The sequence below is a fragment of the Antechinus flavipes genome, chromosome 4, assembly GCF_016432865.1.
Source record: "Antechinus flavipes isolate AdamAnt ecotype Samford, QLD, Australia chromosome 4, AdamAnt_v2, whole genome shotgun sequence".
Taxonomy (NCBI): domain Eukaryota; kingdom Metazoa; phylum Chordata; class Mammalia; order Dasyuromorphia; family Dasyuridae; genus Antechinus; species Antechinus flavipes.
Genome location: NC_067401.1, coordinates 24,338,879 through 24,366,375, shown reverse-complemented (window position 1 = coordinate 24,366,375; position 27,497 = coordinate 24,338,879). Strand labels below are relative to the sequence as shown.

At 37.2% G+C, this 27,497-nt stretch overlaps 1 protein-coding gene across 1 annotated transcript in view; it reads right to left on the bottom strand.

The window, feature by feature from the left end:
* NCOR1 (nuclear receptor corepressor 1) overlaps nucleotides 1-27,497 on the bottom strand; it is a 174,184-nt gene that overhangs the window by 135,214 nt on the left and 11,473 nt on the right. The window contains 3 exon segments of the mRNA XM_051992080.1: nucleotides 561-753; nucleotides 3,443-3,600; nucleotides 5,041-5,209. Of these exon segments, the coding sequence (XP_051848040.1) occupies nucleotides 561-753; nucleotides 3,443-3,600; nucleotides 5,041-5,148 (459 nt within the window). The 5' untranslated portion in view covers nucleotides 5,149-5,209.

Here is a 27,497-nt window from a genome sequence, read left to right as displayed (position 1 = left end):
CATCCCTACTAATTACCAATGATACCCAGCCAATTAAAACAGAAAGCTGGTATTTATTTTCATATATATTCTCCATGTATAAGAAAACTAAAATTTTTTGTTCTTAATTCTTGCAATGAGCTTTTCCAACAAAATCTTTTGAAATGAAATATTTTCTTTTAACATTGGGCTAACTGTTGTAGTATAAAAAGAAATAAACAAACATTGTTAATCTGTGTTCGGTGGCCAAAAATTGTCAAAAGATGCTTTCACCTTACATTCTGGCTACTATGGAATTTTTTAAAAGCTTTAAAGACAATTCATAGAGATATCTCTTTAATCTCCAAACTTTCATTAACAATTTCCATTTGGTCACTAAAATGAAGAACTCTTAGATGACAAACACACTCCATTTATAGTTAGACTTTTTATTTTTCATAAAATGTTTTCCTGCCCATGGGCTAACTAAAGTTTGAAAGCCTGTTCTAACTGTACTTTTCCTCCAGTGGACACCAAGTTTCAGCATAGTTAAACAAACAAACCTCCAGCTCTTCAAATTAAGAGACCAAATATTTATTTACCTTCTTAACCTCTGTAGATGCCCGCAGCCCCTCTGGCAGTGTGTGTACTAAGGGCAAGACAGCAGCACTGACCCGCTGAAAATGTGTGTCAGAAACCTGGTCCAGCCGAGGTCGCTTAGCTTCCAAGGAATCATGGTCCACCTGAGAAGGACCTGGATGAAATTGTTCATATCCAGCTCTCCTTTCCTGAGGCCTAAAATAAATAAAACAAACATTTAATCTTTTGAAAAGGGTACAACCTGCCTCCATAACAACTGCACTTAGGCTTGAAATAAATGCTGTGCTTACTTTCATATAGAGATTCAAAAGAGACCCCACTATGTTGTTGATTTTTTTTTTTTATTCCAAAGTTATATCTGAAAGGAGATGACAATAGTATGGACTGGTGATTCACTGGTGCAGGGGATTTCTGTTGTGGAAAGTTCCTCTACCATGGCAACTCCTCTAAACTCCCAGGCTGGGGCACTAAGAGGTTAGGTGTCTTGTCAGGAGTCCAAAGACAGTCAGAAGCACGGCTAAGACTTGATGCCAATTTGGGCCCTGCCTCCATTATTCTCCTGCCTATCAGAGCTATGCAGAGCTCAGCATAGTGGGGACAGAATGCCTGAAACATGGCCAAATCCAAGAATCACTGACATTTGACTTTCAAATGTAACATATGATTCAATAACAACAGATGAAAATAACATTCTTTTGTACTCCCCAAGACTCTCACTTGAGGCCTGGGAGGGAGGGGGGGAGAAGCCTCCACAGGAAATAAAGGAAGCCCGTCAGCCCAACAGAGAGTGATGACAGAGATGATCCCCAGAGTAGATAAAACAGACACAGGGAACCTTATGTGGTCTGAGAATGTGAGGGTGTGCATGTGTACACACAAGCGCATTTGTCTGTGCACATCTGCACATATCTGTGTCTTGGACCACTAGAGGGACCATTTCCACCCTGAAATGAAAGAGAAAACCTGATACAGAGTCCAGACTCTATCAGATACCAGATGCTCACTAAAGGAAGTCAGAGTAGCCTAAGGATATAAAAAGTGGTAAGAGCAGAGAGGACGCAGGCGAGAAATCATTATTTTCAAGTTTGTTTGAATTCATACTTTTGTAACCCTATTCTGTAAGGACTTCTATTATCTTTTGCTAAAGGGTTTGATAAAAGATTTAAAAATGTATAAAATGAAAAGGATGAGGAAATGTGAGTTTTTTTTAAGTCCCATCAATTTTAGTTTCTTTCATTCTAGTGCCTAGATCAGCAGCTACTCCTGCCCAGGGATCAGCAAGGGAGGCTTCCCACCTTCAAGCTCCCCCTACCAATCAACTAAACATGTAGTAATCAGGCCTTACATCTTTGAAGATTTAATTTTTATATGCATCTGTGTTTTTTTCTCCAGATAATATTATAAACCTCTTGAATCAAGGCAGGATTAGACTGTAAATCCCATTCAATCTGATAGAAATCAGTGCTTTGCATATAGATAAGCTATCCATCAATATTTGACTTAATTTGTTTTATTTGACTGACAATTTAACTTCACTATTATTCAGTCACTGTTTTGCTTTAGTACCTAAATATTTCTGACTCACATCTCCCAAAACATCAATATTTCCCTGAAAAAGCAGACAAATTTTTTAACTTTTCAGGTCAGAAGATGAAACACCACCAAAGTGATAGGAGTACCATTTCAATGATAATAAATTTTCTATACTCCTAACAGCATTCTGTCAATATTCAGAATCATCGCATTTCATGCCCTCCCCCCACACACACACACACACCTGATCTTAGATTATTATTATCAAAGACCAGCAGAAATCAAAGGGAAATGATAAATTTTAGACATAATACTTAACATGACACAAATAATTACAACTTAGTAGAACATATGATTAATATGCCAAATCCCTTGGTAGTTACAACCCTTATGTAAAGTGGCTCTAACATATATAATTGCTTTTTAAAAAATATCTTGAAAATAAAAAACTCTAGGTATGAACAGCTCTGTTTGCCTCTAGGGAGGGAAATGGCAAATCATTCCAGGACCTTTACTAAGAAAACTCCCTGCAGAAATCTGAGGGGTCACCAAGAATAGGGCACACCTGTATTAGCCACACTATCTACTGTAGAGAGAGCCATTAGGAACTGATTCATTTTTATCTTCAAGTGAAAAACAAATTAATACAAAATGGTAAAAGGACTTTAAATTTAACTTTAAATAACCAATGACAAACTGTTGTTTAAGTATGAACCCAACTATTTAAATTTCTGCAACCATGAAGTACTTTCATGTTTATGACAAGCTCTGCTGCTTCATTCTTACCTGGAGAGAAAAAATTGCCTTCTGGGGAACATGCAAATATATGAATTTTTAACAAGTGAAATCTAGGAAATCTGTGGAGAGTAATCACGCTGTAAGGATTCCTTAATGTAGCTGTATCATTTCACCTGGCATAATCTCAACAGTACCAACTTTGCTGAGCCAAAACCCTAAATTTTTCAAGTATTGGAGGCAATATGATTCTTAATGAGAGTTTGCCAAGTCGGAAGGTTAAGAAGCCAGTGGAGCAATGCCACTGCGTGAGGTAAATTTAATTTAAAATACTTGAGATTGACTGGAACCTGGGAAGAAGGGATAATAAGGCATGACCAATGACAGGCTAGAACTTTTAGTCATCACTCTATCAGACTGATATTTACAACTAAAAGAAGTCCAAATAAAAGAAAAAGATATGAAGAAAGGTAGCTGAAGAGGTAAATTAACAATTTTGTAGATGTGTGTCTATGTATATGTGTATGTCTACATACACACACGCACACACACACACTCACTCACTCCTCCTTCCCTCCACCATCCAGCCTTGGATGCAAAATTAAAATTAAATTACCTGTCGGAGCCTGGGTGAAATTCTGAAAGTAAGGAAGGTCGCCTCCTCAGCTGCTGCTGCTGTTGCTGCTGCTGTTGCTGCTGCTGCTGCTGTTGCAGAAGCTGTGATGCTTGACTGACTTCAAGATGAGAAGACCGATAATCTGGCACAGCAAACTCCTAGTATTCAAACAATAATAACTCATTAGTGTGTTAAGAAAAACCATAAAGTGCCATGAAATAGAGCTGCACAAAGGAATACAGATAATCATGTTACAAACAATGTTTAAGGAAAAACTGCAAACCTGAATCTTTGCTGTTACTACCTCAAAGTTTCAGAAATGTTCCTTAAATATTTCCCATATTTCAGTAAAACACAAAGTATTTAGGGTTTGGCTCATATTAGCATTTTAATTCTTGCTTCCTCTCAACAGTAACCATTTGAGTCCTAGATAAAATCCCATCATCTCTATGCCAAATGAATATTGAAAAGCAGGAATGGCTTTAGTATCACACACACACACACTCTCACTCACACTCTATTTCTCTCTCTCTCACTCAAGTATTTAAAGTAAATGGCATTTTTCATTTGAGATCTCCAAAGCTGGAAACAGACTGGCAGCTAAAGTACAACTGAAGACACCTACTGAATATTTGTGTGTAGACCTAACTATACATCACTACATCAGGAGAGAAAATCTGGGGCTCTTCTCACTTAAAAAGATCTGGAACATGAGCAACACCTGAGCTAGGGGAGGAAAGAAGTATAGAGGTAGTCATGGGAGCAGACAAGTTATGTCTTTAAATCTAGTTGGTGGCACTGTTTTAACAGAGGCACTAAAATGCTCGGTGAAAATGGCAAATTTAATCTTAGATGTAAATCAAATTAAACTGTTGGAAAGTTAAGGTTTCTAATGCTCAATAAGTAAACCTCAATTTAATTCTTAACTAACTACAAGACCAAATGCTTGTAAACCAGAGGGTGAGAGCTGACCAGCAAAATTAAATCTATTCCCATTTGTTCCACAGCACAAGGCAGAAACTTGGAGAAGGCTTAAAAAGCCTTCTGCACTGGTAATCACTGACCCTTTACCATAAATGGTTGCAGTGTCCCCTGAACTGCAGTACTGTGGTTTGAAGGGGCAGAAAGGTTTTCTCAAAGTCAGTCATGGTCGTTGTTCCAAGTCAGATGAGCCCCCTCCATCCTAGTACCATAAACAATGAGCAAGACAGTCTTAACTTTCAGTCTACCCACAAATCACTCAGGCTGATATTTGTACTGATCCAACTTTCCAAAGTCCCAGAAGCAAGTGGAGATACCAGGGAGCCAAAAAGCACTCTATCTGCAAACAGTTCCCATCCACTTCCAAGCTGCAGAAGCCAAGGCGATGTTGATCCTGTGCTGAAGGCCCAGAGCAGAGGGAGGGCAGGGGCCTGAGCATTTAGGCACTGCTGCTGATGGCTGCTCTGTCACACCTCCACCCTTTACAATCAGGCTCACTGCTTAATTTTTCCCCCTTCTTACCTGAAAATAGGATTTGATCTTTCCACAACATACATATGAAATAGAAAAGAGGAATACATTTGTAATACGTGGAGTCGAGAAGTGCTTTTCCTTACCTGCTGGTGGCGAGTGGTAGGAAAGGTATACTGGGCAGAGTGGGCAGGATAGCGACTCTGGTCAGTGCTGAAGGCTCCCTGGTTCGGAGGGTAGCCTGAACTTGACATTATCAGGAGAGAAGTCTTCACTGGGTTGTGAGATCAAGCAATCATGGTTCTGGGAAACCGCCTAATTAAAGGGAAAAAAGAATACTGATAAGAACTAAAGCACCAAGGGTACCTGTAATACATTGTAACTCTAGTTACTTAAACAAAACAGTAATTACCAGTAAAAGCTTTTTCTAATGTATTTATTTAAGATAATGGAAGATCCAGTAGTTTGGAAAATGTTAATAGTCTTACACTTTTTTTAAGTGTCCTAATATATCATGAATAATATAAGTAGTTACATAAGTGTCTGAAAGGTAGCATAAGATTAATTATGAAGGCTGGCAATCCTGTTAATAAACAAAATGACCAGTTCTCTAAAAATGTTTTCAGTTTTAAGTTGGATTGAGTTTTTTTTAAGTCTATAAAATGTGTTATTTCAGGCATTTCTAGAGTTCCACAAATGACGATAGGGATTAGGCCCATGATTTCTTTGGTACAGGACATCCACCCAAACAGGTCAATACCTTCTCTACCACTGTACCCAAGGTCACAGAGTGAGGAAGTATCCTAGACATGAGAGTCCTGCCAAACACATTAGAGGCTACCTTATTTTCTTTTAAGAGAACATTAAATAGGATAAAGTGTTCAATGTGTTTTTCTTTTTTCCCCTTATAGTGCTTTATTTTTCTAATGACATGCAAAGATAGTTTCCAACATTCATTTTTCTAAGATTGAGTTTCAAATTTTTCTCCTCCCTCCCTTATTGCCTCCATCCTCAAGATAGCAAACCATATAATAGAGGTTATTCATAAATAATCCTTTTAAACCTATTTCCCATAGTCATATTATGCAAGGAAAATCAGAACAAAAGGAAAAACCACACGGAAACACCCCTCCCCCCAAATAGTGAAAATAGGATGATTCGATTCAAATTCAGTTTCCATAGACCTCCCTATGGATGCCAATCCATGTTCCCTCAAGTCTATTGGAATTATCTTGGATCACGGCACTGCTGAGAGAGCTAAGTCTGATAGAGTTGATTACTGCACAATCTTGCTGTTACTGTGGTCATACAATTCAACGTGCTTTTCAATGAAAGGAGAAAGACAGGAATAGGGTCCCTAGCTTTTACCTCCATACTCAACTGTAATGTTAGCTTCTGTTGGCAACTGGCCTCAGGGCTGAAACCCAGGGCATAAAACAGTCAACTCTGAATTGTTGGTGCTAGGAGAACAGAGATAGCATGGGTCAAAGTGGGAACTCACAACTGTACTACCCCCCTTCCTTAAACATCCCAGTGAGGTATTATGTAATTAACAGCTAGATTACATAACTATTAAGACCTGAAGGCAGAATTCAAACCCAAGTCTTGGGATTCCACGCCCCCAGATCTATCCCCAATAGCTTGTGGCATGGGGAGGGGGTGACAAGCAGGCCAGTAAACACAATCACTGGCTAGTCCCAAGATGGGAAGACAGACACATCTGTCATAGGAGGAGCAGTTTGTCTTTATAGGTGCTCATCAGAGCTTTGATTCTGGCTGGCAAATCCCAGATCCTCCAAGCAGGAAACCAAGGCCAATGGCTCTGCTATTGGAGGGGACTTCCAAAGTGGGTGAATCTACAGATTTGACAGTGAGAAAACGAGCACTCAGAGAAGTTAAGAACTTGTCAAATGAGAAACTAATATTTCTTTTACTGCCCCATGAGCCTTTCCCATGAAGGCTGCTACTAAGAAGATCCAACAAATACATCCACACACTTTTCTCTGCATTAGGATAGGAAAGCACATGTAAATATCTGTAAGAAAAATAAACTAAAGACCTAATAAGCTCTTAAGATAATATTTCCTAAGTTGTTTCTAGTATTCTATATGGCCTTGGTGTTCTTTGAAGTGCAAACAAGGGTTCAGGAAGAAAGTCTCAAAACTTCTGATAATTTCCTGGGACACAAGGGGGAGGGAATGTTCAAATGATAGCCAGTAACTTTTGTCTCTATACAGATGAGCAGGACAAAGATAAGGGCATCATACTTATGCTTAAAGGTTGCTGTTAAATAAGTTATTAAGGCAAAAGTTTGCAAAAATACTGTAAATGAGCCAAAGATCTCAGCATAGTTTTGTATAAGACTAGACTGGTCCAAACTTAAGTCTTTCAGAGACAGGCTGAACAAAAGAAAAACAACCAGGAATGAGGAACAAAAGATGATACACCATTAAGTTTTTCCTTTAATTCAAGAGAGACTTTTGGCATGCTTGTGCTCTGAATCTTTAAACCTCTCAGTCCCAGAAGTCATATACCTCTTGAGTCACTGGCATCTAACTCTAATCTGGTTTCTGTCAAAAATAAATTACAAAAAAAAAAAAAATTATCTACATATTTTTCCCCTCTACTAAAACAGGCACAATCATCTCTATTTTGTCACTCAATTTCTAAGACATCCCCCTTAATTTCATCTACAGGAGTTCCATTTCCCAAGACAAGCAATTATAGTAGTCAAGTACTTGTACTTGTACAAATGAAGTCCAAAAGTATATTCCCTAGACAAATCAGTTTGGGGACACTGATTAGCCATTGGCCATTCAAAAAATTAGGAATAAATTTGCATCTGCGCCTATCTAAGAAAAGATCTTTTCCTATAAACAGCTACTTCTCAAAATTCAAATATGCAAATAAAAATAATTTATGAAACAAAAATCTGTGATTTCCAATGTGTTTTTTGTTGTTTGTTTTTTGCTGAGGCAACTGAGATTAAATGGCTTGCTCAGGGTCACACAGCCAAGGAAGTGTTAAGTGTCTGAGGCCAGATTTGAAGTTCTTGACTTCAGGCTGGTGCTCTATCCATTGTGCCACCTAGCTGCCCCATTTTGTTTGTTTTTTTAAGTAAATTAGCTTTAGCAAGGCAATAAGGTGGTCTGTGTTTCTATGACCTCCTCAAAACAATTTTTCCCTTTGGAATGGCTCTTTTTTTAATTTTAATTTTTTTAAAATTTTAAAAATTATTAAGGATGAAAATGTTTCTATTATGTTTGCATTTAAGTATTTGTTTCAGATAACTCATTTATTTTAACCTACCCTGATACAAAAACAGCCATTTTGTTTAATATTAATCACAGACTAAAGTCAATTCACCAAGCTTTTATTCAACACTTGCTTTATTTAGAGCACTAGGCTAGGTACTAGGAATGAAATCCCCCTCCTCAGGTAGTTGCCATTCTATCTCTGTTCCTCTCCTCGTCATTTTCATGAAAGATCCATGTACTTGTCATCAGCACTATATTCTGCTTCCAGATATATAGATTTATAGACAAATCCTAACACTATATAGCTTGTATTGATATTTTCAACTTAATGGAAAAATTTAAGTTTTGAAAAACTTGCTTAGCAGGAAAAATTTCAGCCCCACCAAAACACCTGAAAGGAAAAGAGAAAGCAGTGGTTTCGAATTTCTATATATGTAGTTCTCAAATTAAAAAAGGAAAGCTTATAAATTATTTCCTAATCAGGATGCATTCATAATGTCTTTAAGTATGCTACTAAATTTCAACTATATTTAAACAGCATTTTAAACCACTGTTTCTATGGTAAAATACATTCTGAGAGCTTCAAGTAAGGACCACAAAAACGCATCCATCCATCACTCAGGCAAAGACTGGACCAGCAAAAAAGAAGAGATTCCTACATTTGCAGTACAGAGCACTAATTAGAGTAGTACCCCATAATAGTACCAGATTCATACATACTGAGGCACTTTGACAGGGGCAAGTGCCAAGTGGGAGCTTTGTCATCTACCATCTAGTTCTTGCCTTCGAATGCATGGTAGACTGAAAAGACCTGTGCAGCAGAGGTGGTTTTCCTAGGTAGGAAGGGCCGGGGTAGAGTACCAAGAAAGGAGGAAGTCTAGAAGCTGCCAGCTGCAGCAGCAACATGTGGCTCAGACTCCAGGTACACAGGAGGGTCTCATTAACAGCATCTAGTCCACCCTGCAGAGGAACAACCAAGAAGGAACTGTAAGAACTCAAACCAAGCAAGTAGCAACCAGAATTGAATCATCTGGGAAGCACTGAACAATTATGTTGGTCTAAGACAGTCCCTAAGATTCTAGGAAAACACAGTATTCAATAACCTGAGAAAGCAGAAAACAAAAACAACTAGCCCAGACTTTACTAAAAGAAGCGTGGCAAAGTCCTGCCATAACTATCAAATCCAAAGTCAGAAAGTAACCTTTGGGCAAATGGGCAAAGAGGCAAATTATAATGAGATATTATGTTGACAGAGATGTTCAAGACACAAATGCAGAAAAGAATGACTCCAAAATATCTACAAGCAATGTTTCAGAGAAAAATCACAACCTGGGCACAAAATCAACTAGAATTCCTGGAAGAGATGAAGCAAGAGCTTTAAAAAGTTTTAAAATATTTTTATAAATGGAGTGAGAGCACAAGAGGAAAAAAATTGGAAAGGAAATGGGAGCTAAGTAAGAAAGAATTGGAAAGGGAATTAAAAGCTTGGCACAAGAGGCATAAAATCTTGCTCAAGCAAATCTGAAAGTCTGAATGGGCCAAATAGAACTTCACAAGACAAAAGAAATTTTTTAAAATAAAAAGACTGAAAAAAAATTGAAGAAAATTTAAGTACTTCATTGCAAAAAATAACTGACCTGGAAAACAGATCAAGAAGGGGAAAAAAAAAAAAAAAGCATCATTGTACTATCTCAAAGCTATGAATGAGAAAAAAAAGCCTTTTAATATTTAAAGAAATCTTAAAAGAAAATTGTCCAGATGTCTTAGAACTAGTAGGCAAAGTAGAAATAGAAAGATTGCACTGGTCACCTCCTGAAAGAAATCCCAAAATGAAAACTCTCAGAACATACCTAAAATTGAGCTTCCATGTCAAAAAAAAAAAAAAAAAAAAAAAAAAAAAAAAAAAAAACAACAAAAACAAACACACTGCAAAACAGCCAGAAAGAAAGAGTTTAAGTACAGAGACGCCACAATCATGATCACATGTGATTTAGCAGTCACTAATATAAAGGAACAGAGAACCTAGATTATGACATTGCAGAAAACAAAGGGTATATAGACTTACAGACAAAAATAAACTACCCAGCAAAACTGAGTACAATGCTACAGAAAATACTGGACTTTTCTGTGCAATAAAAAGAAAAAAAAATGGATCCTTAAAGATATAGAAAACTTCCAAGGATTTCTGATAAAAAGAACTTAGCTGCAGGAAACATTTAAAGTTCAAACACAGAAGTGAACTATTAAAAAAAAAAAAAAAACATGAATAATCAATGATAAAGAACCAAACTGAGATAAACTGCTTATATTTTAATACAGGGAGATGTATCATTTGTCTTCTTTGAACCCTAACATCTTAAGGGCTCATACAGGGAGTTGAATTAGACTTGCCTTGGGAGAGTTTGTTATGTCTTGACGACCTTAAAAAATGGAAAGAGAGAAGAGGAATTACATTGGGGGCGAGGAGACGGGAAAAGGTTAGCTAAAATTATCTCAACAGCAGGGCACACAAATAAGAAACCAAACAAACAAGGAAGTTGATGGAGAGACTGACACTTGAACCTCACTCTCAACTGAATGGGTCAAAAAGATAAAAGAATAAATATTTCACTAAACAGAAAAATAAGGAAAGGGGAAAGAAATAAGGAGGAACTAAGGGAAGGACAAATTAAGGGAAAGAGTCATGCTAAGTAAAACAAACTAAAAATGTACAAAAATACATGTAGCTCTTCTTGAGGTGGCAAAGGATGGGAATCTGAGGGAGTGTCCATACATTGGCAATGGATGGATGAATTATGGCATGTAAATATGATGGACTACTAACTGGTATGCTGAACTCTTATCAGGACTTCAGAGGACTAATGATGAAACATGCTACCTACCTCCTGAGAGAGCTAAAGGACTCAAGGCAGAATGACCCTAATTTCTTTTAGGATATGGCCAATAGGAACATTTGTTTTAGTTTTCTATACATGTTACTAATGGGTTGTGTGTATGTGTGGTATATGTGTTCTCAATTGAAGAAAAGTTGATAGGGCTATGAAAAGATGGATCTTGACTGATTAAAAAAAAATTTCCTAAAATATATAATTCTCTGATTAATAAATAACCTTTCTAAATAAAGGTTACATTCATTTTCCAAGGAAAGAGGTTTATGATAAAATATACAAATCTTTATAAAATGCTTTTGGGAGATCTCTAAAACCATCTTTCACATAGCTATAAAACTAATGTTTCTTTAAAAAAACAAAAACAAAAACAAACAAAAAAAAAAAAAAAAAAACTGATCCTAAACCTTAAAGGTTTGAATGGCTCCAAACTATCTTTAGGATGTTCCCTAAATTAAAGGAATTTTTTTTTAACTTCACACTAATTTCCTATTTTATAAACTTCTTGAAATTTCTCACTAATTTTTTTTTTTTAATCTCACCCATCAGAAGACACAGCACAATGCACAGAATAAAGAGCCCTCTTCGTCAATCACTATTATTCATCTTCCTGGCTCAAAGTTTTCAAAGGAAGTCTGATGAAGGCCTGGCAGCAGGATCAACCCAAAAGCATGACTAAACACAAATACACAACACATTTGCAAATTTCATTTTAATCATTTATTTCAAGCTCATCCACCAAATCTTCCTAAGTGCTTTAAGAACTAAATACAGGGTTAGGGATAGGAAGAAGACAAACATGTGGTTTCATCAGTATGAGGAAGTCTGGAGGGAAGGATACTTCTTCCACCAATGAAGGAACACTTTCTCTGTTATTAAATTGCCTGGAGCATCGAGAGATTAAGTGACTCACTGAAGATCACACACACTAAAGAAGTGACAGGGAGAGACAGAGACACAGAAAGACAGAGAGCGACAGAGAAGCAAGGCTTAAACCCATCTTCTTGGCTTCTAAGTCAGCTCTCTCTATCCACTGCCACTTTACAAAGTAATGGACAATCTTTCCAAATGTCTAACAGGTGCTAGTGCTCCCTACAAAGCACCACATTAGATGTGATGTTAGGTCACACAAGGGAATCCATGGTCCCTAAGCTTGAGGTTGTTATAACACTGGAAGATTACCAATGGATTGTCATAAAGCAGGTCTGGATCAACCACCAATTGGTTTGCAGCCTTATTAGATGACTGGCATGTGCCACAAACTATGATAAGCACTGGGAATTTAAAGAAAATCTGCACCAGTCCCTGACCTTTAGAGGCCTCTGTCCTAGCAAAGAGAAAACAGCTGCACACATACAGATATAAGATAATTTTGGAAGGGCAGGATTCCTGCCTTAAAAGGGGCTTTTGGAAAAACTGGGAGGATATCCTGGGAAAATGAAAAACTTGGGAAGCAGATCAGAAACAGGGTGGAAAAATGCAAAAGGTAGCTAGCTGGTCAAATATAGACACTGAGCTTTTGGGCTGATCAACAAACATACATAGACCCAGATATCTCTTAAAGGGGGACAGGGACCAGACCTGTGATTTCAGATGGAACTTCCAGGTAGACAAAGTTCTTGTGCTGATGAAGGTCTGCACCTTCTTAACTGCCTGGAGAAGTTGTATCAAACTCAAAAATAAACAGCTCTCTACAGGCCTCCTACTAACGCAGAAAACCACAAATTAACATTATTTTATTGTATTATTATTGATTTTGTTAATTTCTCAATGATGTTTTAAGTTGGTCACACCTGGGTTTTTTGCAGGCCACTTGTGGCCCAAAGCCCAAAGAAGCAAAGTGCCTCAGACCCAGGACTTCCTAGTTTTGTGCTTCTCACTCTACCTACTACACTATATTACCTCTCATAAGTGCTGATACCAAAAGCAATGTCTTAACACAAACCAAAACAACAGATGAGAGTGAGATGTATTTAGGTTTGTGCTTAAATTTCATTATGCACCTGATCTACAACCAGTTTTTAAACCTGTATGCCCTACTCGGCTCCTCATGTCAAGTTTCAAGACAATGTTCAACAAAAACCAAGGCAAAACCTCATTATAAACATATAATACATAAATTTAAAAATTAAACCCATAGCTAAAAAGAAATTATTTTGGCACTGGCCACTTTTTCACTAGCATGAATAATAGAGTTAGTTCTATTTATCTCTGAGCACACCACATTTATTCATGCATTTCTTCCCTCAAGCATCTTTTTTCCCCATGCTTAAATGCAGATAAATTAAAAAAAAAAAATCTCTTTCCCATAACACTTCAAACACAATATTTTTTCCTAACAAAAAATAGCAAGAAAGGCAGTGACAATAGCATATTGGACAGAGAACCAGCTGCCTTGGTTAAAAACCTGGGTTCAAGTTTACCCTTTTGGTATACTTTGTGTGCCTAAGCAATTACTGGAGGTCGTACTGTTCTAAGGTGCAGAGAAGGCAGTTTACTTACACCCAAGAATTCCCTACACAAACAAAATTACAAATCTAGTCTCCATTCCTATCCCTGCAAACATGGCAGCCACAAGTTCATCAGAACAAGGCCCAAATATGGCTCTTCTCACCTCCTTCTCTCTCATCTAGCTTCTCCTCTTCTTACCCCAGGGCTAGGAATTCAAAACTAGTCAAAGAGTTTCCCAAATCTCCTTCCACTCCTGACAAGAGACCCTGGTGGGACAGAACAGCAGCTGCTAAGGTCACCAACCTGAAGGGAAGGAAAGGGAAGGAAATCCCTAATGCAAACACCACCTTCTAATTGCAAACTACCTTTTTCTTTTTTTTTTTCTTTATTTTAAAGCAAGATTCACTCAAAAGATATCCTTTGCTCTACAAACTGGGAGATCTTAATCATAAAGAAGTGATCACAAATTTCTCAGCCACTTTGGGTAAGTAGATCCTTTGGGAAATGGCGGTGAGATTCTCTGGAAATTAAGAGTGACTGGTCCAAATGGCAAAAGACCAGAGAATAGAGTTGAAACTACCTTCAACGGGCACATAGCTACAAGTTCTTGGACAAGTCATTATAATCTTTTTTTTTCCTCCCAGGCATTTCTCAAATGAGAACAGGGTTAGATAATCCCTGCATTGGGAGAAAAAAATTTCCTCTTCCCATACCAGTGAAATCTTGTGCTCCCTCTTCCCATGAAAAGGCAGGAATCTGGTACTTAATAGTTTGTATCCCAAGTCTTTTTTTTTTTTTTAATAACTTTTTATTGACAGAATCCATGCCAGGGTAATTTTTTACAGCATTATTCCCTTGCACTCACTTCTGTTCCGATTTTTCCCCTCCCTCCCTCCACCCCCTCCCCCAGATGGCAAGCAGTCCTTTACATGTTAAATAGGTTACAGTATATCCTAGATACAATATATGTGTGCAGAACTGAACAGTTTTCTTGTTGCACAGGGAGAGTTGGATCAGAAGGTAGAAATAACCCGGGAAGAAAAACAAAAATGCAAGCAGTTTATATTCATTTCCCAGTGTCCTTTCTTTGGGTGTAGCTGCTTCTGTCCATCCTTGATCAATTGAAACTGAATTAGCTCTCTTTATCGAAGAGATCCACTTCCATCAGATATATCCCAAGTATTAAAAAAAACCAGGGTGGTATTGGCTGCCTGAACAAATTTCGTTTCCCATGGGGATACTGAGTCAGTCCCTGGTCAGCTACTAGCTCAAAAGCACTGTGTTTCCAAGGAGGCTGGAAGCCAACTCCCTGTGATAGGATAACCAGAAGAAACTGGGACCCTATGAAGTATGATTCTAGTGGAGGGAGTGTATGAAAGGAAAAGTTGATCTATGTCCCTGTTTAAAGAACAGCTGAACAGAATCTGAAAATTGGTATAGAGATCTACTGTTGGAGGGAAGAGTGCTCATAAATAAAGTGACTTTCGTAAGAAGCTACAGGCTTCATCTCTGTAAGTCCAAAGGTTAGGGCCATTGCCCGATGTGTAAAGGCACATTTTTATGCTTGCACATTTTACCTTATAATAAGGGTTAGGTAAATGATATGTTCTACTGAAAAGCAATTTCTAAATTTGGACTCGCATTAGTATTTTTTCTTTTGGTAGCACTGGGCACGCCCTCAGTTTCTGTCTCATAAATCCCCTGGTAACTAGATGATGTTTTGCCTGATTTCTCCAAACAGAGAAGCAGCAGATCATAAAAGAGAGTGAGAAAGCATGAGGGAGGGGGCACATTTACTAATTATTTATTTTATGCTGGGCACTGTCCTAGGTGCTGGGGGATGTAAATATGTAAATACAAGCAAGCAAGATTGCACTCAAGATTACATTTTCATAGGGAAAGGAAATAAATAAGGAAAGCTGAAAAGGGAGGAACAAAAATGAAATAGCATGGTGCCAGTCCAGGGAGTTAGCCTGGAAGCCTAAACCCTGGCAACGTGAGGCAAAAGCTGAGCTATGAGAGTCTGGGGACCCATGGTTGGAGAGGAAAGTGGAAGCAATGCTCCGAATAGAGGCAGCATGGAGGAAAGAACAGTTCTGCAAGTGTGACTTTGTATGTACTTTTTATTAATTATTCTATGTACATTATTTTCCAATAAAATGTAAAATCCTTGAGGGCAAGGGAAGCTTTTTTTCCCCTTTGGATTGCCAGTGTACTTGGTACAGAGCAGAAAAACTTAATGAGGGCTGACTGCATGATTTTACTGGTCCAAGTGTGATTCTTTACTGATGCCGTGAAAAGTAGAGAGCAAAAAGTAATATTAAAGTGACTGAGCTTTAGATTTAGGTTTGTAAAGCACTGAGAAATTTAAAGCCCAAAAAATTCCAGAAATCCAAGTTCTGCCCCATTTCAGTCCTTAGGAGCTACAATGAAGGTGGCCATCATGAAAGCTTATCTCCCTCAGTTAACCAAGGGCTCTCACAGACCTGATCTACCTGGATCCCTACAACTTGCCCAGAAAGTAGGTACTAGGACATCATGTTCCACATTTTACAAATGAGGAACTGGTGGGGGGGGGGGGGGGGGGAAGAGAGACACGCGCAGGAGTCAGAGGTTAGATGACTGACAGAGGGTCATAAATCTAGGTCTCTCCACTCCAAGTTGTCTTTTCATTAAACCAAGATCTTAGCCATAAATTCTGGCCTTTCATAAAATGCTGAAGCCACAAGAGCCATCAGGATACCAGGAGGTCCTGGCTGTTTTCATATGTGCCTACGACCAAATGGAGTACTGCAGAAACAATGATGTCACGTGCTTGCATGTAAGAAGCCTATGGGTGCATGCCAAAAGATGTGTCCCTCCCTCCTCGGGTGACAGCACCTGAGCTGACCAAGGGCCTCATCCACACAACAGGCTCTTATGGCTTAAACAGGCCAAAAGAGCAAAGGAAAGCAAACAAGCTCGGGGCAAGAATGCCAAGCCCCTCGAAATGATTCAATAATAACTTCAGCAATGGAGAAAAAAGCCATTCTGCATTTTAAGCAAACTTTTAAAAAAATTTCTAGAGGAAAAAAAAGCAACTTAAGAATATGTAAATCAAGGAACACATTCATTCTGGAATCTGTCAATGAACAGAAGGACACATAGTTCTAGTTTCCAACAGAAACTTGAGCTCACAGATCAATTTATAACATGTCACTTCATTTCAATCGGTACCCAGCCTATCTGAAATGCTACAATAGGCATTACTGCAGTTTTTCAAAACAGACATGATCTGAGATTTAAGGGCTTGGAAATTAGTTGGGCAAACTGTGACAGATACACACACTCCTATACATACACATCTGGTTCGCAACCTGTCTGAAAGACACTGAGATAATAAGAATGCATGCTCCCAAAGCGCACACTTGTCTACCTGGGAGTTACAGATACCAACCAACACCATGATAGAAAGTGAAACAAGATCCAGAAGGAGAAACCAAATGCTCAGTATGACCATGGAAGGGAAAGTTCCTTAGCCACTTTGGGAGCAGGAACATATGGTACAGGAATGAGTCTGGGGCAAGGCAACCAGGTATTACTTAAGAACTTAAGATGTACTAGGCTTAGACTTGGATCACAGACCTATCTTTTCACATTTTTATGGGTTTTTTTTTTTTTTGGTCACCTTCATTTTCAAATCTTTCCCTTTACCTCTGCTCTAAGCCACGCTCTCTAACAAAGAAAAAGAAAAACGTTCAACAAAACTAACAAAGAGGCTGATTCCATCTAACAGCAAACGTAATGTTCCATGCCCAGTTACTCATCTCTGCAGTGAAGGAAGCGAGGGGCATTTTCTCATCTCTTTGCTGAAGTCAAGCTTGATTTCTCTAATTTCATAATGTTCTTTCCATTTACACCGCAATAGTCATCACGTAGGTTGTCTTCCTGGTTCTACTGACTTCACTCTGCATTAATTCATAAGTCTTCTTAGGCTTCTCTAAGTTCTTTATACTCATTTTTGGAGGGCAGTAATGTTCCATTATGTTCACAGTAATTTCCTCATCTGTAGGCACCTACCGTCTTAACAAATTCTTTGCTACCATAAAAATTGCTACTATGAATATTTTTTCATATACATGACCCTTTCTTTCTGCATAAACTCCTTGGGGTGTGTGAACTAGCTGGATCAAAGTTATGGACATTTTTGTCGTATTTTTAGTATACTTCTACCACACTGCATCCCAGAAGAGTTTCTGCAATTCACAGTTCCATCAATAGTACATCCATGTGGCCTGTCTTTCTCTGCCTCTTCTTAGCCCTATATTAAGCAACATTTTCATCAAAGATTTGGCACTGAAAACATAAGCCATGTTGATTAAATATTCAGATAACACAAATCTGGAAATAGTATCATAGGTAGTGAAATTAAAGTCCTAAATGATTCTCAACAGGATGGATTCGTCATTGAAACCAACAAGATAAAAATGCAAAGTTCTGCACTTTGAGGAAAAAAATTGCACAGAGAATTGGACAATATTGGCTGCAGGGGCCACACAGGCCTAATTGTGTTTCCAAGGGCCATCTGTGGCTCTAACAAGCAATATATGCAGCACCTTACACTACCATCCATGGAAATTCAAGTGAACAGCACCAGAGCGTACAGTTTGTATCAACCATTCCCAAAGTTTTTGCAATGACAGCCTCAGACAAGTTCCAGCTTCTCACCTCTTCTAGAGATGAAACACATACTTGGATGCATGATATGCTGGAAACTCTGATTATGACGGCTTATTATTTCAGTCACAGCTTTTAAAAAAAAAAAAAACTTTTTAAAAAAGTATTAGATTCTACTGACTATTTGTACAATTTTTGTCTAGTTACAAAACTCAAAACCACCTAAAAGACCAAAAATTTAACAGTCACTGAGAATGGGCAAGGAGCCATTGTGAAAAGAAATCCAAAAAGGGGTCCCCAACTCCCCCAAAAGGGTCTTCAGTACTCATTTCACTGGAACAAGTCAACTTTAAAGTCCTCTAATCATTAAGTTCAATTTATTAGTTCACAACCTCCCTGTAATCTAAGCCCTCAGAGCTGTACTTCCAGACTTTTTTTTTTAACCACATCCCAGAATCCTCTTCCCCAGGACATTCCCTCCTGCCCAAAAACTCACATCCTCTGCAGCCTCTCCCTCTGACTGGATGGCTCAGGAGGACCTACAGACCAGCCAAGTTTTCATTACTCTCCAGATTTTCTCTGCCAAGAACCTCCCACTTCAGCTAGCTCCCTAATAAGTGTTATTTCCCTCATTAGAACATTAAAAAAAAAAAAAAAAAAAACTCCTGGAGGACAGAGTAAAGAGTTCTGTCTGTATTTGTATGAGCAGCATCCAGCACAATGAAATTCTTAGGCAATACTTGCTGACTGACTCTCTCTGGACCCCAAGCAAAGACCAGCCTACTGCTGTCTCAAATGTTTCCTGCTCCCCAAAGTCACCGAGGAACTTTTCCTTCTGTGGTCCTACTGAGCATTTGGTGTCTACCCCTCTGGATGCTGTTTTACTTTATACCCAGTCTGGGTGTCTGTAACTACCTTCAAGGACCAATTCTCCCAGAACTGAACAAAGCCTTTCATTGACATAAGGAACTCCTAAAGAGCAAAGCTCCCTCTCCCAATGCAGGTCTGCAAGAACTCAGTCTTAAAGTGCCTTAGGTGCTTGTCCATCTCTGAGTCTGCATATGGGAGTTAATAAATAAAGCTCTGGAACACTGCCAGCCTGCTTCATTCCCATAGCTGTTCTGCCATCTTAAAATTCACTTACCAATAAACAATCTTTCATGGTTATTTAAATTTTCAAATGTAATTTTTCTCAAAGAGCTCTTAAGTTTAAGAGCAGGGATCACGTTATACTTTTTTGTACCTTTCCTCCTCTCCAGCATAAACCCAATACAATATTGTAAACATAAGAAAGTAAACTTTCAAACAGTATCTGGTGAATTATTGAAATCTTTAACAGAAAAAAAAAATAAGGAAAATAAAATGCCCTGGGAACTACTGATTTATTTCACATGATAAACGTAAACGAAATTTATACATATTAATGCTTTCACATTCTTTTGGCAAAAGCAAAAGTCAAGCCTAGGAAGTCATGAAAGAAAAGTAGAATGAAAGGTGCCTCTGCTGACAGGTTATCTTCTTCCTACTTATCCCTCTCCCTTAAAACTTTGAGAAAAAAAGAAAATCAGGCTTTCAAAAGTTCTTCAAAAACTTTCCAAAAACTCTTCTCAGCCCTAGTCTAGTCTCTTCCTATTCACTAAGGAAAATTAGACCCAGAGATGATCATCTGGTTTAAGGTAGTTAACTGTAACTGCAATTACAGTAGTTACTAACAGACCTGCTTTTAATACCTAAGCTTTCTGACTCTCAGTACCAGCTTCCAGCAGGCCACAACAGCTCTTAGCAAGGACTGGCCTCGGTGTGGCATGGGGCAGATGTGACCAAAGGGCAGGTTCTTTCATCTTAGATTCTATTCCTTTGCTCAGGCAGTGAAAGACCAAGAAGCCTTGCTGGGACAGGAGCAACGAGGGGAGGCTCTGTGGTAGATGGGACTCAGAACCTGAACTCCTGTCACTACTAGCCACGAGATCCAAAGCAAAGCACTTGAACCCTATAGGAGCAAAGCTCTAGAGTAGTGAAGAACCTTAGATGTCATCAGGTCCAGAGAATGAAAGCGACTTATATGCCAGGTCAGACAGGCAAGCAAGAAGCACTGAGTGCCTACTGTATGCCAGACAGCTAAGCCAAGGGAAGGCAAAAAGAGGCAAAAGCCGGTCCCTGCCCACAAGGACCTTGCAATCTAATTTGTCTGTCATGCAAACAAATCCATATAGACAAGCTGGTCATTGTCCTTTCTCATGAAGAGGACCAAAACAACCATGTTAGAGTCAAGTTAGTGCATCTGACGGGCTGATCAGACCAACATGAGCTCGGAATGCTCTGCCATAGGCTGGACACAAAAAATCCTTATGAACATTGAGATGACTTCTAAACCTTGTGTATCTCGTGTTTTCTCTGAGCTACGTCAATTCTGCTTTACCTAGAGTCCAGCACCTTCTCTGATGGACGGTCCTGGGCCAGCGTCTCCCATGTCAGACAACAATTCTAAAGTTCTTAAGAGAGACCTTGATTCAGATTTTCATCTCCAAGATGAAGAGACTGGACTAGATGACTACAAAGTCTGGTCAAAGCCCCTCCCACCACCCGAGCTAACAAATGCCAACCAACTTATTCCCAATGTATTCATAAAGATTCCATGAAACGTTCCATTTGAAAATCTATGATACACAATATACTGTTAGTAGAGCTATAAGCTGGCCCAACAATTCTAAGAAATTTTTTAAATGCTACAAATGTCCATAACCTTTAACCAAGATTTGACAGCTAAGGATACGTCCCAAGAGAGGGAAGGACATAAAGTTTTGATAATTACCAAAAGAATAATGGCTCTACTTTTTGTGACAGCAAAGAACTGGAAACAAAGGAAGCACCCATCAATTATAGAAATGCTAAGTAAATCATGATATCTGAATGTCATGGAATATTATGAGTGACAATAAAAAAGAATATGAAGAAGTCAGACAGCCTGGGAATATATGGAATGATGCAGAGTAAAGATAATAGAATCAGGAAAACAACATCTACGACAACAAAAATGGAAGATGAAAACCCCAAACCAACTGAATGCTATGTAATTAAAATGACTAAGCCTAACCTGGAAGACAAGAAGAAAAGCACCTTCCTTCTCTCTTAGAAGAGGACGAAAATATGCCAATTAGACTGTATAGAAGGATTAGACAGTGGCTGCTTAGCTTTGCTGAACTACTTTCACCTTTTTTATTCCTTATTACAAAGGATGGTTGCTGGAGTAGAAGTGGCGGAAGACAGAGTTGAAATGAAGGTACTATCAAAACAAAAGACATTAATAAAAATTTAAATTTAAATGACACACATAAAGCTGGTCAAGGTTTCACAGGAGAAAAAATATCTATTAACACTGTACTAAAATGAGAAACATATGTTGTTGATATAAACCAGGGGTCCTCAAACTATGGCCCTCGGGTCAGATGCAGCAGCTGAGGACGGTTATCCCCCTCGCCCAGGACTATGAAGTTTCTTTATTAAAGGCTCACAAAACAAAGTTTTTGTTTTTACTATAGTCCAGCCCTCCAACAGTTTGAGGGACAGTGAACTGGCCCCCTATTTTAAAAGTCTGAGGACCCCTGATATAAACAATAAAGACCTCTTCACATTTTATCCTCTCAAATACAAAAACAGCTTTTTGCAATTGTGTTCAAATGTTCATATAACAATATGAATTAACCATTTTAATTCCTCCTTAAATCTCCCACATAAGGATATTAAATTTTTCATCCTTTCTAGATTATATATCATAGAAAAACTTATCTGTTACAAAGTAATAGCACCTCTCCTCCTGCTCACCCTCACCAGAATGCCTCGCTTTTAGCCTACTGTTTGTTATAGAAAGCCAAAAATATATCTAGATGCACTTTTTCAAGGTGACCAGAGCTCTCTTTATTCATTCAGCAAACATTTATTAAGCATCATGTTATCTCAAGAGAAAGGATAAAAATCTCCTTCACTTAGGAAAAGAAAAATGCCTCTTACAAACAGTTGGTGTCTTCAGATAAGAAAGTACATCAAAGGCTCAAAATAGAAAAAGAAATCCAGCATTTCTCCACAAGTTCAAAAGCATCTTCTAAACAAATCCAAGCAGATCACTGTATGAGTGATTCAACAGACAATATATATCTTTTGAAAAGGAGGGAAAAATTATGCTGCAACAGTGCAGTCAGTGATAAGACCATGACAGAGTATCCATGAAAGTCACTAGTCTTATAAAAGCTATTATTAGGTGAGAGGGGTTAGCAAGAGCCCGAAGAATTCAAACCCCTGCACTTCGGATAATGAAGACCTTCAGAAAACACAAAGGTTACAATCCTACTTCAGAAGAGAGCTTCGATTCCACAGTGAAACTTTCATGATGCTTTAAGAATAATCCTGGGTGAGGAAAATTCCTGCCACAAATAAGTTTTCTCTCTAATGGAGCTAAAGTAGTTTGGAAAAGCAGTAGCGTGTGAGGTTGGTGGGACTTCAGAATGGGCAGTGAGATACCCAATTCAAATCCCACTTCCACCACATTAGCATGGGCAAGTGCCCCAATCCCGAGTCTCAGTTTCTTCAGCAATAAATTGGGATGGATTCTTACATCACCTACCTCCCAGGATAACCGTTCATAAAAAGAGCTTGAGAAACCTTAAAGTCTATTAGTAAGTCATTATTAGAATCAGTTTCCCTTTATTACAAAGTAGAAAAGTACAAATTCCTGCTGCCTCTTTTCTAGTGTCCCTAGCAAAACTTAGAAATGATTACAATAAGGGAGGCACTGCTCCCCCTCGGTTAGAAGGCCTTTAATAATCAGACACATTTACAGGGCTCATCTAACCTCTCAATCTGCTCAATATGACAATGAAAATTTTTTCTATCTTTCTGCTCTGTCAGAAGTCCACAATGGTAAGCATCTCCCTTAAGGAATATAAAGAAAATGTCTAGTATTTTATGAAAAAAACTAATTTTAGCAAATGTAAAAAAAAAAAAAAAAAAAACTTGCAATGAAAGCACAAGATTCAAAATGTAATTATACATTTCTTTTTTAAAAAATGATAAATTTTATCATTCTACATTAAAATAAATGACATTTTTATTCCCTTCAAAAATAAATATAGAAATATTTTATTCTGACTTTTTATAACCGAAAATATTATTAGAAATGAATTAACATTACCCAAGTTCAGTAACAATTTAAAAATTTCTGATGCCAATAAAGGCTCTTCTAATCATCACTCAAAGTCATAAATAACTGTAGAAAGAATACACATTGTGACTTTTATCCTCTATGAGTGATCATTCAACTGAACTACAGAGATGCAAAAGTGGACTCTAATCACCATCCATGCAGATGTCATCTAAAAGCCTGAAAGTATGTGTGAAAACACAAAATGTTGAATTACAAAGAACAACATCCCCTAAGTTCACCTAACATCATCAATAAGATAAGTGACAATACCATCTTTCAAGTTGTTCCCATTTATTTTCAGTTCTACATTGGGGAGGTGGGGGGGGGGGGGGGATGGAAGATTATCTCAGTTTTTTTTATCAGAGCCTTAGAAGGCTAAATTTTAACCTTTCCAATGCTAACACTCATTTCATAACAAACTGTTTTTGCTAGACAACTCCAGTAAAATATGGGATGGAGATAAAATGAAAAGCAAAACATAAAACAATCTGCTGAATACAACAAATAACTATTCTTTTAGGGCAGTTTAGGTGGTGCAGTGGATAGAGCACCAGCCCTGAAGTCAGGAGGACCTGAGTTCAAATCCAATCTCAGACACTCAACACTTCCTAGATGTGTGACCCTGAGCAAGTCACTTAACCCCAACTGCCTCAGCCAAAAAAAAAAAAAAAAAAAACAACAACTTATTAGTTCAATGTCAGAGGTGGCTTTTGAACTGAGTTTCTGATTCGAGACAGTCCTTTTTTTACCCACTAATATCTCTTTGAGGTTACATCAAAAAAGATTCTTCTCTATGGGTTGACTGGATATTTATATCAGTCAGGAATGCAGAGATGATGTGGCATTAAGAAAACTACAAATATAATAAGCCATATAAATAAAACCATAAAAAAGACACAATCATAGCAATAGATGCAGAAAATGCCTTTACAAACTGTAGCTCTCATTTAAATTAAAAACACTAAGAAGAGTGTTTTGACAAATTACAAATATTATATTATCTATATAAACAAGAGCAGCAGCATCTAGATAGAAAAACACTAGAAGTCTTTAAAAACAAACAAAAAATCCCCATCAACTCTTTTGTCATGAACTTAACAAAATCAACAATTAAATTCAAACAATTATACAAACAAAAGCTAGAAGCATTTCCAGCAAAAATGAGTTAAAGCTAGGACACATTGCCATCTTCTAAAAGTTTTGGAAAAGACAAATTGAGGAAATACAAACCACCAAAGGAGGAAAAAACAGTAATCAATCCTGAACATTTGGACATTTAACTTCAGGAATTCACATGATTTTACATAATTCCACGCTGGTAACTTGGCACATTTTTAACTATGTACAGTAGAGAGAAAAAATTAATAATGCCCACAAATTTGTGGAGTGGCTGGTATTCTTTTGGGCACTTCACCCTACCACTGTAAACTAAGGAGCAGAAAGAGGCTCCCTAGTTATTCATTGCATATTTTCCTTGTTTACTGTGCTGCAAATTCTGTGCTGCAGTTTTGCCCCCAAAGCATAGTACAAGTACTTTGGGCTCTCGGCCCAAGTGTGCAAAGTCAGTGATGTGGCCTAGTAAGAAAATAAAGGTGTTACCCTTAAAAATCTCAAATAGTCCACAAAACAGACCTTCCTGGGAATTATTTCAAGCTGATGCATCCTTTACCATCTCCAATGCCATCTACCATGAAGAGAATGGCAGGTCAGAAGTGATGTTGAAGCTGGTCTAGGATGTACACATCATCAACAATAAAGGCCTCAGTGACCTGTCCCTTGGTTTTCAGAGAGTAGCCAAGGCAGACGACAGTGTACAGTACAATAACCTTATGCTACAATCTGACAAAGTAGAAGGTAAGTTTCAGATTTAAAAATGTTTTAAGTTTTAAGTATCTTATTTACTATACAGTATTTATAGCATTATAGATTTCATGTGGTATAAAAAGTGAATATTCTCTGAAATTAATTATCTTTTTTAGGGAATTAATGGCAAGAATTATTTACATGTACTAATTTATTTTGTGTACTGCATTTTATGAGTTATTTCAGTTACTATGTTAGGAAAAGTGTCTATTACCAGAATTAATGTTGTGTTATAAAAAACTATGCAGAAAAACATTTTTTTTTGACAATGTCTAGCAAAAGATTACAGTTTGTGTGGTCACGGGAAGCAAAGCTCCTATTTCCCATAGGTTCAATGTACCAACATTTATGGATTTTTTTCCAAGCTGTTTTCTAGTAATGTTATACCTACAAAAGTTAAAAGACTGCCTGTATCTCTTTGTAGATATTGTATGATCATTTATTTAGAAAATGAGAGGCTTAATGAAAAAATTAATCAAATTAATCAAAACAATTAACTACTTCAATAAAAGAACAGAATACAAAATACTCCACACCAAAACAAAAAAAATCACCTTTCAATAGATAAGACAAGGAAAAAAATATTAATGAGGACACAGAAAAATTGAACATGCATAAAATATCTGGGAATGAATCTACTAAGATATATTCAGAATCTGACGTAAAAAACACTCTACAGTTGCCATTAGGTTACTGATGGGGGTAATACAGATGATTAAAGGTGAATATATAGAGGTGAACTTTATTGTTTTTTCAAAATTAAAATCACATAAAATATTTTTAAAACTCTACAAAAGTTTTAAATATTAATTGTTCACAGTTGTGCCACATTAACAAAATCTACTATACTACTGCCTAAATTTACTTATAGATTTAACATTACACCAAGAAATCACTTTATAGGATTAGGCAAATAATATAATTCAAATAGAGAAACAAAAGAAAAAAAATTTTGAAAAAAAAATTTTTAAGAGTGAAAAGAAGAGTTTAACATTGCCAGATTTCACTAATCACAAAAACTATTTAGTTTAAGTCAAAAAAGAGTTGATAAATCTAGGTAAGTAAGACCAGAAGCAATCAAACACAGCAACCCAGTGATTAATAAGCTCAAGACCACCAATTACTGGGGTATAACCTCCCTATTAGACAAAAACTGGTGAGAAATCTAGCAGAACTTACAATACATGCCACATATGGATACCTGATCTAAAATTTCAAATGGATACATTATTTAATTATAAAGAGTCACAATCATTTAAAAACTAAATGAGATGCAATTACATATGTTAGGGAGAGAATTCTAAATTAAACTAGGGTTAAATGATCAAAAAAGATAAAATAGAAAATTTTAATTACATGAAATTGAAAAGGTTTGGTTAAGAACAAAATGAATATAGCCATAATTGAAAAGAAAAGCAGCTAATTAGGAATAATATTTGCAGTAAATCCCTTTAGGAAAACTTGTTATCCAAGGTACATAAAGATCTGATTTAAATATTTAAAAACAAGTTTCACTTCTAAATAGTCTAAACATGCAAAGAGAAAAAGTCTAACCAATTAAAAACTTTTTTTTAAATTACAAATCGCTAATAAGGGAAGTGTTAATTAAAACAACTCTGAGGTTTTATCACATGCCATTGATCAGTTTGACAAAGATGACAAAAGACACAAATATATTTGTAGCAGCATTTTCTTGGCAGTAGCAGAGAATTGGAAAGAAAATATGCAGCTCTCAAGTGGTGAATGGCCCCAGAAAATGTAATCTCTGAATGTACTGCCATATAATGCACAATAAGAAATGAGAAATATTAAGAATTCGGAGAAATGGAAGAGACTTCTATGAACTAGTAACAGAGGGAAATAAGCAGAAAAGAACAAGTCACAAGATAATGTAAAGGAAAACACTGAAGGATTTCAAAATCGAATCAATGCAGTGACCAACCATGACGTCCCAAGAGTGAGGGTAAAGACCTAAGGTACAAAAAGGAGCAGAGATGGCCTGTGTGTTTTGGTTTGCTTAATTATATTTGTTACATGAGAAAGATCTATTGGAACATGACAAATCAGTACAAAATGATAGCATTTTTTTAAAATTACCAATATCACTTATTTTAAATTGCTACTTTAAAAGTTTATGAAATCATAAAATTTGGATTGTTATTACTACAGAGTCCTCCATTACAAAAACGATTTTGCTACCATCATGTTAAATATTATTATCTGAGTTAATTTATTCTTACAGCAGCCAACTAGATAAATGGCATTGTTTTAAATTAGTTGTAAAAAATGTT